We start from the raw sequence: 16197 nt of genomic DNA, 5'->3' as shown, positions 1-16197 counted from the left end.
GCGCGCTCGCCGTTACAGCACGGGCCCGGCGCGGGGCCCGCGCCCACGTGCGCGCGGAGCGCCCGGCCGCGCAGCAGGTCCCGCCGCCGCCGCCAGGGGCCGCCACGCCGTGGCCGCTCGCGTCCCGGCCGGCCCCGCCTCCTCCGCAGCGATTGGCTGCCTGCGGCAGTCAGCAGGCGGTGATTGGCCGGCGGCAGCGCCCGCAGCGCAGGGTGCGCTCGGAGGCCGCAGGTGAGCGGAGCGAAATGGCGGCGCCTGGCGTGGCGCCCCCTGCTGCCGCCGGCGGGGGCCGGGGCGGCCGAGGGGCCGGGGGCACGGCAGGGGCCGGTCGGGAAGCGGAGCGAAGCGCAAGGCGGGGAGGGGTAGGGCGGCCGGCCGGTCGCGCCGCTGCTGGGCCCTGTTTGTCGGTGGCTGTCGGGGAGCGCCGGGTGGGCGGCAACGGCGGCGCCACGGCGAGGCGCGGCTCGGTCCCGTACCGCCCCCGCGGCCCGCCGCCGTCATTCGCCTGTGCCTGCCGGGCCCGGGGTCCGGCCCCGCACGGCGCGGGCGCCGCTCGGCCTGTCCGAGCCGGTGCCTGCGCGCAGTCCGGGCGGCGGCCCTCTGCCGCGGCTGCTAGCGGTCAGTCGCGCCGCTCTCCCGGCCCGATCTTGGCCCCTGCCGTTCTCCGGGGCCGCTGCCTCGCCGAGCCTGGCGGGCCGGCCCCTGAAGCCGCCACGGTGTGCGCGGGGTGGAGCGGCAGCCGCCCCCCCGCAATAAAGGCTCGCCGACAGCGACCGTGTCGGGGGGATTCCACGCTTTACAGATCTCACGAGCCTGATTAAATATTTCGCTATGAACAATTGAAGACGGGTGTCGCCGCTGTGCGCGGCACTGCTGCTCGGTGTGCGGGGTAAACAGAGACACCATCTAAACGCTCCCTTCTGCTTCACGCTCCAGGTTTGCAGCTCTTGGTGTCTTCGGGCTCACTGAAAGCGCTGCTTGAATGGACTGAACTTGACTTTAGCTTCCTGACCTTCAATGCCTGTGTTACCAGAACAGAGGGATTTCTCTGACACACCAAGTCCAAATAGTTTTAATTATTAACCCTAGAATAGGTGTTGTTTCTGTTCTGAAGCAATTAAGTGCCTGTGATAAGAGCACAACTTTCACCATTTTAAAGTATGGAATTAACCTTAATCCAAACAGCCCTTGTAACAGTGGAGGTTGATCATGCAAAGGTGTGTTCTGGTCATGCATGCAAAGGTACTTCACTGCTCAGGGCCTAAGCTTTCAGGGTTGGGTTTTTTGGACTGGTTGGTTGGCTGTAGGACCGTCAGTAGTTTCAGGTAGATCTACAAGATATTGCCAGCACTAGTGTTTTAAAATGCCAGCTATGTGTATGTGTTTAGATGTCATGATCCTGCACGTACTTGACCTGGCTTGGCTAGGCTGTGGGTCTCTAAGCTGGATCACGCTTGCAGGTGTTCTGCATGCTGGGGTAACCCAAGTTCCTGCTGCCGGCTATATGATGAGCCATGTTCCTGTCTGCCAGCCTGGCACTAGGGAGACTGCACCTGCATCTGCACCTTTTGTTTAAAAACTGAAATGAAACAAAATCCTGATATGCAAACCCATTCTTTGGTTGGTTAATGCCACACTGAGTACAAACTTCATACAAGACCTAATCACACCTTTCCTCTTAAACGTCTGGGACCTCAGAAGCAGGGCATGAAGAATCTCTTTATTTTGTGAGCACCCTTATCTGAGCAACACCAGAATGATCTGCTGGGGAACCAGAAAACAATTTACTATCTCGTTTTTTATCACTAATACAGGGCAGCTCTAGAGAGCTGAATCAGTCCCAAGCCATCAGAGGCAAGGTCTGTGGCTCCATTTAGGGTTGTGTGTCAGCAGATTCAGATTGCTAAATGGATAATTACGGTAACCTTTGGTATGAGTGTGCAGCAGATCACAGCTGCCCTTCTTGGAAGTGCAGCAGGAAAGTCTTTAGCTGGAGCAGCTGGCATGTACTTCCTCCTGTAACTGTGACAAGACTACCAAGCCTGAATATTGTGACTCAAAGCAGAATCATCTAGAGCATGTGCATGTGCCAGAGCTGCATTAGTGCTCTTGTCTCCCTTGGACGACACAGCAGCATTAACTCAACACTGATTTTTCTTGCTGTGATTAGTGTGAGGTGAGGCCCATAGCACTCTCAGCTACTGGGAACTGGGTGAAATGTATGTCTTCCATGAGCAGTTAGCTCAGCAGTCAATGGGTGCAGAACCATCAGCATGCTGTGGTTGATGTGAAAAGTGTGGGCTGTGTGTTGTGCAGGAACCTGTAAGGGTTCCATAATGGCAATTTCCACCCTCCTGGCATATGAGCATATGCCAGTTCAACACTAGGACTGACTCTGGTGTGGTGGCCAAACCGGACTGCCACTGTCCTTAGATAGCAGAATGGAACTCCACTTGCCTGTGTCCATTTAAGGGATGTCCATTTGATGCCTCAGTTATGCCTGTAGCTCTGTTTCATCAAGAGTCTAGTTGCTTTGTAGAAGTCTATGGTAAGTGATCTGCTTTTAAGAAAAACTAGAAAAAGGTTCTGGTTAACCCTGTCCCCACACCTGAAATCATGAGGCATGCCTTATTAACACCATGGGCGTTCACTGTACTATCAGTGGCTGTCAGCTTCAGTGAAGCTCTGAGTTTTTCCCTGATGTGAGTATGGTGTGTCACAGAGCTATAGAGCAAGGAAAAGGTTTTTTCTCTGGAATAGGAGTAGGAATATAGAGAGGTTGTTGCTTTCTGAGTTCTCAGGGCAAAGGTTTTCCTGCTGCTTGATCTGGTTTTTTTTTTCCAGGAGGGAGGGGAGAGTGAGGGATTGGAGAAAATAACCCTCCTCCTCCTTTTGCATGGTTTGCTTCCCTTCATTAAATCATCAGCCATCAAGCTGACAGTGTACCTGCTAAGGGCTCATTCTGTACTGATGTGCTGAGGCAGTAGGAGAAAGGCATGAAAATGGTTCCTGAGTATTTTGGGAATCCTACTCTTGTCCTCCTCTGGAGATAGCAGAGCTATGTGGAGTGCACAGTAAATGCCTCTATAGCCTGGTCTGCCAGCACTGTTCCTCCCACTGGCAGCGAGCACTGATGGTGAGTATCAGCTCTGACTCCTGCTGATTGAGACATTTCAGTGCCAGATGTGTGCTGTGCTTTGAGGATTTTGTGGGACCAGCAGCACTGGGCTCGGTGCATGGGATTAAGATGGAGAAGATCATCCTTGGTGGTATGTAAGAGAGTCCAGGCTTTCTGTGTTCCCTGTGTGGTTTCTGTTGGGTTGATGTCTGCTCCCCCAGTGGATCCAGCAGTGGATCCTTATGCAGGAGGAATGCTTTTTGCTACTTTATAAGGAAAAGCACAGTGAAAGACACCTGCTTGACACTGTGGGTGGAGCTTAGGTCAATGGTGAACAGCTGTGTCCTTGGCATGTACAGGTCAGTTGAATGGTGTGTTCAGACTCAGAGTGTGTTCAGACTCTGGCCCCGCTGGGGCAGGCAGTGCTGCTCTTGTAGGTGACAGTGGAGGACATGCTCCTTCCTGGCATTTCTAACTCATAGCATATATTCAGCAGCTGGTCAAAGGAGGTGATTGTTCCACTCTGCTCCGCACTGGTCACATCACTAAGCCTAAGTTCAAGAAGCCTGTGGACAATACTCTCAGGCACATGATGGGGTTCTTGGGGTGTCTGTACGGGGCCAGGAGCTGGACTCAATCTTGATGGATCCCTGCCAGCTCAGTGTTTTATGTGATTCTATGACAGGTTGCTAACCCAGACACCCTGACTTGCAACTCAAACTGTTGCTGATGCTCCCTCTGTATCTTCTTTCCCTGACATAGTTTTCACTTGGATTTCCTCCTCACTGCAAACTCCTGCACCTCTCAAACTGTTCTCTTTGTTACTGTAGGCCTTCTTGAGCTGAAAGGATGAAAATTGGAAATTGGAAAATCACTGTCACTGACCTGAGCTTTATCCTGACTTCTGGAGTCCCAGTTGATGTCGTTGGGCAAATGAGTCTTCAAGAGTGTCCCCTGTCCTTGTCCATGATTTAGGCAGCGGCTGGACATGCATCACTGTAAGGGTTACATGATTTCAGTGCCCGTGGTGACACTGTTCCAGTGCAAGGGGATTAATTGCAAAATGGAACTGCTTACATAAAATGATCCAGAACTTCAGATCCCCTCCCACCCTGAGAGTGTCTTCCTATTCCCTCTTTTTGTGCTGGGCAGCACTGTCCCTGGGCTCCCTCATGCCGGATCAGTCCCTGCCCTTCCCACCATCACTTGCTTCCATCATGCAGCTGGCCTTGGGATCACCCTGACCCAGCGTGAGCACACGTCTGACCTTTTGCACACTGTAATTCCAGAGCGGGATGGTTGGCCACCGAAGCTGCAATGTCGTCCCTGACGACCTCCAGTGAGGGAGAAAACTCCACTCCCAGGTTTGTTGTTGGCTCCAGAGATGATGAGACAGAATTTCTGGGATCAAACATGAAGACAGACGAAACCGATTTTTTTGAAGACGATGAAGAGGAGGAGTCGGTAAGGAGGTCCCAGCATCCTGGGCTGGATCATCTGTGCAGAATCTTTGGGTCTCAACCAGGTTTTGTATGGTTACTGCTGGGGCTGCAGGCAGTTGGAACTGCAGGGGACACAGCACCTGGCTGTGTGGCACAGCTGTGGGACACAGCAGTGGCATTTATGACAGGACACATTATGTCATGCTGCCATGCTCGTGCCTCAGGAAATCCAGCTTTTTTGCTTGCAGGTCTGATTCAGGAAAACTAGTGGATTTCTTTGTTCTAGAGACTTAACCTGACTCTCCTGTAAGCCTTTCTGTTTCACCAGGGAAATTTTTGAGGAAAACTGGCACCTGTGAAAAGGGCAAAGGTGTCTCTGTGGAAAGAAAGCATTCATTTTTTCTGTAACCTCCAGGCACGGGACGCAGAAAAAATGCGTCTGACTGCTTTTGGCCCCTATTCAGTGTTATATTAAATGCTACTAAACTGATCTCTTTCTTCCCCTCTGTCAGCCACCAGAACGGCAGATCGTGGTAGGAATCTGTGCCATGACCAAAAAGTCCAAGTCAAAGCCCATGACACAGATTCTGGAGCGTCTGTGCAAGTTCGAGTACATCACAGTGGTGATCATGGGGGAAGATGTTATTCTGAATGAACCGGTGGAGAACTGGCCTTCTTGTGACTGCCTGATATCCTTCCACTCCAAAGGTAACACATCTGTAGCAGTCCTTAGCCTGCTTGAGCTGTGGGCAAGGGAGTTTTCTTTCAGCTTTCCCCTCTGTCCTCGCCCTGTATTTCAGGATTCCCCCTGGATAAGGCAGTTGCTTATGCCAAGCTGTGCAAGCCATTTCTGATCAACGACCTTGATATGCAGTATTACATCCAGGACAGGTGGGTGTCTGTGAGCCACTAAAGCCCCTTCCTTTTTCCTCTGATTCTTCACAGCATGCTGTGGAAACTTCATTTTTCTGGTCACAAAGGAGTGAGATGAGGAGGAAGCGGACCTTAGCAGTGGCTTTTTGGGGTTTTTCCAAAGCATGGAGGGGAATGGCTTTGAGGGTAAAACCATTGAGACCATGTAAAACCATGCTTTGTTCTCTGGTGTAAATGTCTTGTAAGGAGTGGTTGGGATGTAGGGAGTGGAAGAGTTCTCACAGAATAACACTGCCATGACTAAAGGAAAAAGACTAGTTTTGAAGGAGGAGAGTGAAGTGGTGAGATGGGGCTCTGGGTCAGAAACTGGGAGCAAGGCTGGGTCAGAATCTGTGGAATGTGTGTTGGTCAGACACATGAGGTTTCTCAGTCATCTGTTGGTAGATGCCACCAGCAGCCATGTATTTGAGCTCTTATACCCAGGCTGCTTTGATTGTGTGTGGTTAAGGCTCCTAACAGATCCCAAACCTTGTGCCCTGTCTTTGGCATGGTGAGCAGTTTTATGTGGGTGCTGGCAGGCATCTCAAGGTGTAACTAGTGAAAGAACTGGGGTTTGCCCCTTGACACAAGATGGAAGAAGGCTCCTGCTGTTTCTGCCAGGCCTGGGCACTGGACAGCTTGGCATGACAGGGCACTCTTCCAGAGGCTGTGTCTGGGTGGTTGGTGTGTACTGGATGTGCTGCTGTGCTTTGGGCACATGCTGATAATTGAGTGTCCTTGTTTAGGCCAGGTAGAGAGTTACTCTGAGGCATGTATGTCCAGAGAAGGACTAAAGCAAACCCCATAACCAGCAGGACTCGGCCAGAGAGCTGAGAAGTACCTGCAATCTGTCTTGATGCTTTTTTGTGTTCATCTGACTGTGTTCTTCATCAATGGGAGTGAAGTCTTTCCCTTGATGTGTACTGAGAATCTTCTAAACTCTTCTTGACACTTCTGTTATGATACACTTCTGTCCTCTGCAGGCGTGAAGTGTATCGGATCCTTCAAGAAGAGGGAATAGACCTGCCCCGCTATGCTGTGCTTAATCGAGATCCTGACAGACCAGAAGGTCGGTGTCCAACCTCTACTGAAAGCCATTTCCCCAGGCTCTGCTATTTAAGATAGTCTGCAGAGATAGATACTGGCAGTCACCTCAAAGAGGCCTGACTCATAAGTCTCTTGGGTTTTTTCATGGGCAAAGGTCCCAGCAGCAAAACCAGCTGATGGGCCTGGAAGGGGCTGTGGCTCTGCACTAGGACTGTCTCACCTTTCCTGATGAGCTGCTGCTGTGCTCTGTCTTCAGAGTGCAACTTGGTGGAAGGAGAGGACCATGTGGAGGTGAATGGAGCCGTTTTCCCCAAGCCGTTTGTGGAGAAGCCAGTCAGTGCTGAGGACCACAATGTGTACATTTACTACCCGACATCAGCAGGTGGGGGCAGCCAGCGGCTCTTCCGTAAGGTGAGGAGGGGTCTCCAGAGCTGCTCTTGAGGAAGTTTAGACCTTCTTAGAACTTTAAGTTCAAACCCATCTACCTGGGAACCACAGAAAGACATATTTCAGTGGTAGTGCTGACTTCACCTTCCCCATCCTCTTGGTGACCTTTACCCTGCAGTCGTGGAGCACTGTGTCCCTTTCTGAATTGCATGCTGATTTCACCTGGGTTTATCAAGGTGAATTTTTCAAAAACCTTATGTTCCTAACATTTAACACCATTCTTGCCCTTCCATTTATTGTAGCTTGCACACGTGATAAAAGCAGTTACTTATTCCTAGATTCCACAGGAAATCTGCCCTTACTCACTTCCCCCACTGGGCCAGTGAACAGTTACAGCTGCGATGTGTCTTTTTTCCAATCAGTTACACATCTGCCGTTAATAATCCTAAAATAATTGTTCCCTTAGGTAAGATACAGGTATGCCTCTTGAGGTTGTATCCAAAGCCTTACTAAAAATGTAAACAACGTCATCCTTGATGTTGATAAAATCAGTCATGGTCCTAGAAGGAAGTTAAATTGGTTGTATTATCACCTGTCATAATTTATTTTCATTTGCATATTAGTTAGGCTCCTTACTTTGTAGAATTTTGTTCACTTTTTTTGTTCCATATTCTTGAAGTGATTGGAGACAAATTAATGGTCTATAACAACTTTTCTCCTCTTTAAAGCCTGGAAAATGACATACCTGCTGCCTGCATTTTGGTCTCTTTTGTCCCCCATAAATAATGTGTGCTGTAATGGCTGGGGGGCCTGCAATGCTGATCCATAAAGTCTGCTAAATTCTCTGCATATGGGATGAAACTTCTGCTTTTCTGCTTCCATCTAAGAAAAGGATCCCCGTGCTCTTCCCTGAGGTGTTTATTCTGTGCTCTCAGATTGGCAGCCGGAGCAGTGTGTACTCCCCAGAGAGCAGCGTAAGGAAGACAGGCTCCTACATTTATGAGGAGTTCATGCCTACAGATGGCACTGATGTGAAGGTAAGGAAAAGCCTGGAATGGTGCCTTCCTTTGTCAGGCCTGGGGGAGCTGAAGGTTCAGCAGTTCTGCTTAGCCCTGCTTAGGCTCTGGAACGTGCGTTGAAGCTTTGAGGTGCTGACTGTGCAGTTTCGGCCCCAAAGTGGGGAGTGGGTGCTCTGTAGATCACACCGGGAGGAATGTGTGAGGCCATCTCATCTCCTTTTCTGAGTCTGCAGCAGAAATACCTCCTGGAAGCTGCAGTCAGTCTTGGTGGCTGTGTCAGTTGTAACTCATTTCCAGGTGTACACCGTTGGGCCAGACTATGCCCACGCAGAAGCTCGCAAATCCCCTGCTTTGGATGGGAAAGTGGAACGGGACAGTGAAGGGAAGGAAATTCGTTACCCGGTCATGCTGACTGCCATGGAGAAACTTGTTGCCCGTAAAGTCTGTGTAGCCTTTAAGGTCTGTATTTTCTTTCCTGTGCAAGCAGGACTCTGCAAATGTCTGATCTGTGTCAGGGTTGGTGTTAAAACTTGTCATCCTGGCATTTCTCAGGCATGGCAGTCTTCCATACCTGATGCCAGTTGCTGTTCCTGCTGGCTGTGGCAGTTTGCTGGGCAGAGGTGGCTGGGAAGGCAAGAGGGTGTGCAGCAAATGCCCTCTAGGCTGGCAGGTGCCTGGTGTCCCGCAAACATCTGAGCATTTAATACTGGATCCTGAGCATGTTGCTCTCCATCTGACCTGTGCTCATCTTGTTTTTTTTTTTAATTTCCTGCTTTTGTTTATGTGGAAAATTCAGCCTTATTTTCTTGGTTTTTTTTTTCTTTTTCTTTTTGCATTTTGGTACTTGTGTTTGGTTTGTTTTTTTTTTTTTTTGTTTGTTTGGACTTCTTGTTTGTCTGGTTTTGGTTTTTTCTAGTTTTTGGTTTTTTTTAAAAAATATGGCTCTGGTGGAAATTGATGTTTTATGTTATAGTTGGGTAGAATGAGTATGAGCCTAGGTGTGGTTCCATGACATTCCACAACACGTTCAGCAGTGTCAGTGGAAGAGGCACTGGGCTCTTTGTTCCTGCCCCACTGCAACTGGCACCCCGTGCAGTTGGGCTGATGCAGATTTGGTCTCTTTTGTACCTTGTAGCCTTTTCCATTTAGTGATGGGTGTCTTTGTCTGCAGCACTTCTTGTCCGTGCTTGTCAGTCTGGTTCAAAATGATTGGATTTGAAAGGAAGAGCAGGATATCCAGGAGCTGCTCTGTTGCAGGCCTTTAGAGCTCTGGGAAGTTGGGGGTCAGCCCTGATGGCTTCACCTGGGGGCTTGTGGTTAGGGCTTTTTGTACAGCAGTGGGGGTGTAAAGGTCTGACTAATGGCATGTCTTCACACCTGTGCTAGGCCTGTGAGGTGGGCATGGAGTAGAGGATGGCTGTAGCTGGGCAGGGCTGAACTGGGCAGTGTTGGCTGGGTCTGTGTATGCCCCAGCTGCTCTCCCCTACTGGTTCCTTTCTGTGTGTCTAAGTCCCATATCCTCTTCTTCCTCTTGCAGCAAACTGTGTGTGGGTTCGACCTCCTGCGGGCCAATGGCCACTCATTTGTTTGTGATGTGAACGGCTTCAGCTTTGTGAAGAACTCCATGAAGTATTATGATGACTGTGCCAAAATCCTTGGGTATGAACAATCCGGGTTTTGATGAGGTGGTAAGATAATTCACGGCAGAGTAAAATGAAATGTGGAGTCCTGGTCGGTATGTCACAGCAGTCTGCAGGTGGTTCGTGTGAGTCACTTGTTCAGCAGGCCAAAGCTTGGTTCTTGGAGGAATGGGTTATCTTCAACCCCTGTAGCTCCTGCCTGCATTGGCATTAGCTGTCCTTGTCTACAGCTAGATGTATCTTCCAGGACTTTCCATTGCATGCAAAGTCCACTTGTGGTTTTGGTGATGTGAGGGAAGCTGGTACCCCATTGGGGTGCTCTAACTAGCCCACAGTGTGATAGGTATCTCTGCAATGAAAGTGGGAGGCAATTCTGTGACTGTCTTCACATCTTTCAGCAGGACTGGATAGGAGGAGGTGGAGAACCAAGGTTATGGATTTTCTTGTGAGTGTTGTATTTTGATTTCTTCCAGAAATATAATCATGAGGGAGTTGGCTCCCCAGTTTCAGATCCCCTGGTCCATCCCAACAGAGGCAGAAGACATCCCCATTGTCCCCACAACTTCAGGCACCATGTGAGTACCTGCCATTTTCTCAAAAGGATGGCAGTGATGGCTACATGAGGGACAAAGTGTGAAAAGCCCTGTCCAAGGGCCTTACGCTGCTAGCAGCATGGCATCCTCCAGCTGCTGTGCTGTTTGCAGCCCTGAAATGCCTGTGGAAAGGCTTAGATATGCACATGGAAGTTGTGATAGGTTGGAGATTAGTTGTAGGTTTGATGAATGCAGATGAGCAGTAACTGAAGAAATTACAGAAACTGCTTACATGGCTTTCAGAGGGTCCAATTCTTCATCAGGACAGGAAGAGATCAGGACAGATGCTGTATCTGGCTGCTACATGGAGAAAGTCTATGTTGAGCTACCAGTGAAACAGGTGGAAACGCTTAGCTGAAATATTCATATTATCCGTACGCTTGGCAGCCCCTCATTTGATACCTTTGGCCTTACTAGTTTTCTAGCACATAAGGCTAAAAGACCAAAGGCAAAAGTTTCTTTGTGATCCTCAGCTTACTAGTACACTGGTATGAAAATGCTCAACTTGGTAGTGTCTGCAGAGCTTGGACTCTCTCTCTGTAGCCACGGCACTCATGTCTGGTTTAGTCTGGGAAGAATTCTACCCCTTTTGAGTAAAGCAGCTGTCAGAAGAATGGAATTGAAAGAACAATGGGAAGCTACTTCCTGGTGGCAGTTCTGGAGAGTAGGGGCACATTTGTCATCTTCATCTTGTGTTTCCCAAGGATGGAGCTTCGCTGTGTTATTGCAGTCATCCGTCATGGAGATCGCACCCCTAAGCAGAAGATGAAGATGGAGGTGAAACATCCCCGGTAAGAGCCAAGGGAAGAAGGTGCTGTACTGCAGGGAAGGGATGAGGGCCTATTTTCTAAACCAGGAACAGGAACAGAGGGCTGGGTACATAGGAGGTAGTACTTTTTCCTGGTCCATCCAAGCAAATGCTTTCTGACCAGTTGCACGAGCCCCCTTTCCCCACCAGGATCCTGACACCTGTGTGAGCACTGGAGGAGGGAGTGAAAATGTGGTAGGTGCTGAAAAGGGAAGTGCTCCACTAAATGGGAAGTTAGTATCTGCTTCCTGGTTGTATTTTGAAAAACACTAATTTTTTTCAGAATTTCTGAAGCAGAGGGAAGAGCCAGCAGCCTGCTGGTTCTCACTGAAGAACAGAGACTGAATGAACACAGAGGGATGACCCTCCTTGTATTATTGAAACAGCGAAAAATGGATCAGCATTCTTTGTTTTCTCTTCAGGTTCTTTGAATTATTTGAGAAATATGATGGTTACAAGACAGGGAAGTTGAAGCTGAAGAAACCAGAGCAGCTACAGGTGAGGAAGTACATTCTGGGGTTGCTGTGTGGGATATGCAGGTAATACAGATCCTGGCGCAAGGCATTTCTTTGGGAGGATGTAAACCTCCAAAAGGGTAATCATCTGTCGCTCAGATACTCCTGTCTCATTCCTCACCCTGTGCACATTCAGCTGGGTGACAGCAGGAGAGCAGAGCAGAGACTTGTGCGGCCTGATCCGCACACTGTAGGATGGAGATGGCCTGATGCAGCTTGTCCACACCAGCTGGGGCTGCCAGTGGTCACAGATGGGTCCATGCTGGGCACTGGGGCAGTTGGTTCTCAGCAGGGCTGTAGCACAGCATGGAGATGAAGCAAACTGCAGTGTGAAAGTTTGTCTGGCCTAAGTTGTGTCTTAGGGAATGATATGCCTCTGAGGAGTGTGCATGGATCTGATGCTGGGCGAAGCTGTCAGGAGGCCTTGCCAGGAGCACCCTGGTGAGTCAGAGGCAGAATTGCTCTCTGCTTTCCAACAGGAAGTGCTGGACATTGCACGGCAGCTTGTGGTGGAGCTGGGAACACACGGTGATTGTGAAATTGAGGAGAGGAAATCCAAACTGGAACAGTTGAAGAGCGTCTTGGAGATGTAAGTATTCCTATCTCGGGGCACTGTGGGTTTGCCTCAGAGCATGTGATATGGAAACAAGCTGTGCTGCTGGTGTCCTGGCCAGGGGGTGCTCAGAGACTGGGGTCTCCTCTGTCCCCTGTTAGTAACTGTACATGAAAGGCACCATGCTCCTCACCTTTTCTCCTTGACATCAAAACATTGCTGATCCTTGTCCCAAGTGTGTCTGGGGTTTGGCTAAACAACTTGAGACAAAACTGAGCTTTCCTGCAGGAGAGAAAATGGAGTCCTGGAGGGACCATGTTGATATGAAGCATTTTGATATAATTGGAATAAAACTTGTTTTAAATAAAGTTGTCCTGGTGCCAAAAGTTTAGCAAAAAGGAGCTTGGAAAACATGAAAAGATGTTTGTGTCCTCTGAGGTTTTGTACAGTCAAAATAAAAATATGGTGGTATTGACAACTTGTAAAGAAAACCTGTGCTCCTCTCAGGACTGCAGCTAGCTACAGCACACACAGCCAGCGTCTGTGTTCAGGCCATGTCTCTGGAGCAGAGGAAGACTTTTTGCTGTGATTCCCTCCTCTGCTCTTTCATTTGAGACGTGGTTATCCTCAAAGCATCTGTCAGACTGTTTTTTTCTGTGATCTCATTAATTCACTTGTTAAAGATGTAGATGGAGTTTAAAGCCCTAGTGAGGAATGACAGCGCAGAGTGCTCTTGGTGGAAGAGCAATGGAGTTGATCATTGAATTTTGTCTGAGTGAAGTGCTTGGCTTTTTGTAGGGGTGTGTGCTGGGTCACAGGGAGATGACAAAAATCATGTCCCATGGCTATGGGTGTTGCAGCAGAAAGTCTCTTGCCTGTGCTGTACTTCTGCTGTGTACTGCCTGGGGGCCTCTGGGCAAAGGTTGGGTGGAGTTGATTTGTTTCAGGTGTTTTTTTTTCCCTTGTGACAGGTATGGACATTTTTCTGGCATTAACCGTAAGGTTCAGTTGACCTATCTGCCTCATGGACATCCAAAAGCTGCGAGTGAAGATGAAGGTAAAGAAACCTGAGGGTGGTACCCCGGTCTTTATGCCCGGAGTTCAGGTGTGAGTACAGCTACCCTACCTGTATAAGCCTCTGGAAATGGAAGTGGAATTGGTGACCCATATCTTATCTTTGCTCACACCATAGGAAGGATTGGAGGGATGCCAGTATACCCTGGCTGGCTCTACAGGGCTTGCCCTTCCACTTTTGTGAATGTCAGCCTATACTTCAAAAACTAGTGACTCTGAATTTCCTGCTTGCTGATTTGTTTCCTGTAGATTTTGGGTCAGGCTTGTGTTGAGAACACTGTACGAGGTGCTGATGACAACCCCTTCTTCCTCCCGTCCTCTCCCTCTGCAAGCTCAGATACGAAATCTGATGCAGTGCATACCTGTTTGTCTCCTAGAAGCTCGACGAGAGTCCTCCCCCTCCCTTCTGCTGGTGCTTAAGTGGGGTGGAGAGCTGACCCCGGCAGGAAGAGTCCAGGCTGAGGAGCTGGGGCGGGCGTTTCGCTGCATGTACCCGGGAGGCCAAGGTGAGTTTGTCCAGGTGCCTCTGGTCCTGCCCCATGGCTGCCAGGCTGCCCCGCCCAGGTGAGGGTTGCTCGGGTATCTCTGGCTCTCTGCTGGGATTAGTATTTTTTCTTTTGAGTTGGCATGGTAGGGATAAGTAATTCAGGTGGGTTTTGAACCCAAAGATCCCTGAGCTGACCAGAGAAGTCTGCTGTTAAGCTTCTTGTGTCCTGGAGTGCAACAGCTTTCTTTACATAATGTGCCAGATTCAGAAAAGACAAGTGGTTCTAATAAGCTACATTCTGATGCAGCAAATACAAAACTTATGAATGGTTAGCAAGGAATTTAGGCCAAATGTAGAGAACAGAGGAGATCTGTCTTGGAACACAGATAATTCTGCCCTGAGATGGGAGAATAGGGAGGTAACTTCTCCATGTTTTCTTCACCATAATTCTGTGATGCCGAAAAGCGTCTAATACACACACAAATCAACAAGAGCTGAAAGGGAAAAATAAAAAAAAACACTGAGATTGCCTTTGAGTCAGAAGTAATACACTGGATTGATCCGGTGAGCCCGGTGTTGGGTATGCTTGTCTTTGACTTGTATGTTTAATTAATTCAATTTAATTAATTACATCTCAAATGTATTAAGCAAATTTAAATTGGATTGGAGAAGATTTCCTTCTAGAATAAGAAAGAGTTACCTTTGGTTGAAGAGAATCGGGTCAGGGGATGTTTAAGCAAGCTGGACATACATGAACCCAAGGGCCCTGATGGGCTGCACCCACAGTGCCAAGGGAGCAGGCAGGTGTCCCTGCAAGGCCACCAAGGATTCTCCTGGAAAGGGTCTGGGGACTGGGGGAGGTGCCTGAGGACTGGAGGAGAGGAAGTGTCGCTCCTAGCTTCAAATCTGACAAGAAGGGGACGGCTCAGGGAACTGCAGCCAGGTCAGCCTCAGCACAGTCCCTGAGCTGGAGATGGAACAGCTAATTCTGGAGATCATTCCTGGGTGCATGAAGGATAGGCAGGTGACTGTGAGTAGTCAGCATGGATTCACAAAGAGAAGTCACGCTTAACAAACCTGATAACCTCCTACAGGGAAGTGACCCCTGTGCTTAGATGAGAGTCGTTCTGAACAACAGCTTTGTAGACTTCTGCTCCATGTGGTCATTCGTGGAGAGGAAGAGATCTTGTTTTGCAGGGAAGTGCTGTGTTCCTGGGTAGCATTTGGTGCCTGGCAGCTTTCCCAAGTCATACATCTGACTTCTGGCTGGTGCTTGTCTCTGTCTGTCAGGGTGTTCCTCTGAGTTGTGAGCTCAGAGCTGGGAGTGTTGTTCCTGTCTTGTCACGCAATGTGACTGGGCACTGTGCAGAATTCCAGCCAGCAGCAAGTAGTGACCACTGCACTGTCTTTGGAGGTCAGACTCGAGAGCTGCATGAGTTACTTTCCTCCATTACTGATCTGATTCCTGTGGTTGATTCAGCCATGAGAAATAAACTGGCAGTTTGTGCTACAAGGTAATTGTAGCTATATAGGATCTTCTTTGGAAACTTCCCTGCTGAATCACATTCCCTGCAGTTCTGAGGACTGCAGGACCTGCTCTCACTCAGAAAACAAGCAGAAGGAAGTTATTTTTTTTGTGTATCTTCATTCTGCACCAGGGTATTCAGGCTAGCAGAACTATTACAGGCTGTTCAGTAGAGTTCGCTGCAGAATTTGGGCAGCATCAGACTTGACTGGTGAATGCTCACTTTTTTCATGAAAGTGAATTTTCCCAAGTTAAGCAAAGCCTTTGTTACATTTCTAGTCCTTGTGCATAGCTAGAACTGTCTATTTTGGAACAGCATAAGTGCTGCTCATGCAAGTGACTAATTCTGTACATAACTTTGTTACTATAATGAAGTTTGTTAGTCTAAACTAGTATATTCAGCTGGTAATTTTGCAGGTGTGAGAATATTAACTTAATTAACTTAATTAATTAAGTTGTCCTTGGTTCCAGGTGATTATGCTGGTTTTCCTGGCTGTGGCTTGCTCAGGCTGCACAGCACTTATCGCCATGATCTCAAGATCTATGCCTCAGACGAGGGCAGAGTTCAGATGACAGCAGCAGCTTTTGCAAAGGTCTTTCTTCTCTTTTGGGCATCTGTTTGTTCTGCTTCATTACTCTCACAATATGCCAGTTCTAAAGGAAAACCTCTGGTGATGAGGAAGGAGTTTTTCTAGGATCTTCCCCCTCTCTGTTGGATTGGCTGCGGTACACTGTGCTAATAGCAGGTGTATGGGGCAGTACTGAACATCTGGTGCATCTATACACACCTGTCACCTTTAATGTCCTGTCTGGAACAGGAGTCTGACTCAAGAAGTTATGTATGGATTATTGCTGGTTCTTGATGTTAGAGCCAGACACCAGATGTGCTGCTGTGTATTAATGGCCTATAGGATGAACGTTTCCGGGGTGGCTGTCCAGCCAGAGGGGTTATTCATTGCCTGCTGTATTTAAAAGGGAAGTGAATTGTCTTTGGTGCAGTGTGGTGTGGAAACTGGGGAGAAGACAGGTTCATTTTCAACTAAAGCCGAGGGGAATCCTGCGGTGGCCTTAGCTGGT

The 16197-nt window shown here is 48.9% G+C and overlaps 1 protein-coding gene across 50 annotated transcripts in view; it reads left to right on the top strand.

Moving 5' to 3' along the window:
• Positions 1-11: 11 nt before the first annotated feature.
• Positions 12-16197, top strand: part of PPIP5K1 (diphosphoinositol pentakisphosphate kinase 1) — a 43937-nt gene continuing 27751 nt past the window's right edge. For 14 of the 50 annotated variants that reach the window (XM_086848645.1, XM_086848622.1, XM_086848642.1 and 11 more), the window contains exons 1-16: positions 61-231; positions 4408-4582; positions 5073-5268; positions 5361-5451; positions 6456-6541; positions 6776-6930; positions 7842-7943; positions 8223-8384; positions 9463-9584; positions 10039-10140; positions 10863-10949; positions 11389-11464; positions 11961-12070; positions 13006-13091; positions 13486-13614; positions 15592-15713. In XM_086848645.1, the coding sequence (XP_086704771.1) occupies positions 4436-4582; positions 5073-5268; positions 5361-5451; positions 6456-6541; positions 6776-6930; positions 7842-7943; positions 8223-8384; positions 9463-9584; positions 10039-10140; positions 10863-10949; positions 11389-11464; positions 11961-12070; positions 13006-13091; positions 13486-13614; positions 15592-15713 (1773 nt within the window). In that variant the 5' untranslated portion in view covers positions 61-231; positions 4408-4435. Of the gene's footprint in view, positions 232-474; positions 1218-3052; positions 3137-3948; positions 4117-4407; positions 4583-5072; positions 5269-5360; positions 5452-6455; positions 6542-6775; positions 6931-7841; positions 7944-8222; positions 8385-9462; positions 9585-10038; positions 10141-10862; positions 10950-11388; positions 11465-11960; positions 12071-13005; positions 13092-13485; positions 13615-15591; positions 15714-16197 lie in introns of those variants that run through there. The other 36 variants (XM_086848662.1, XM_086848653.1, XM_086848649.1 and 33 more) reach the window with 16 other exon arrangements.

Source organism: Cyanistes caeruleus, chromosome 13 (genome assembly GCF_971803275.1).
Source record: "Cyanistes caeruleus chromosome 13, bCyaCae1.hap1.1, whole genome shotgun sequence".
Lineage (NCBI taxonomy): Eukaryota > Metazoa > Chordata > Aves > Passeriformes > Paridae > Cyanistes > Cyanistes caeruleus.
The sequence above is the reverse complement of the archived record's forward strand: the minus strand, read 5'-3'. Positions and strand labels throughout refer to the sequence as shown.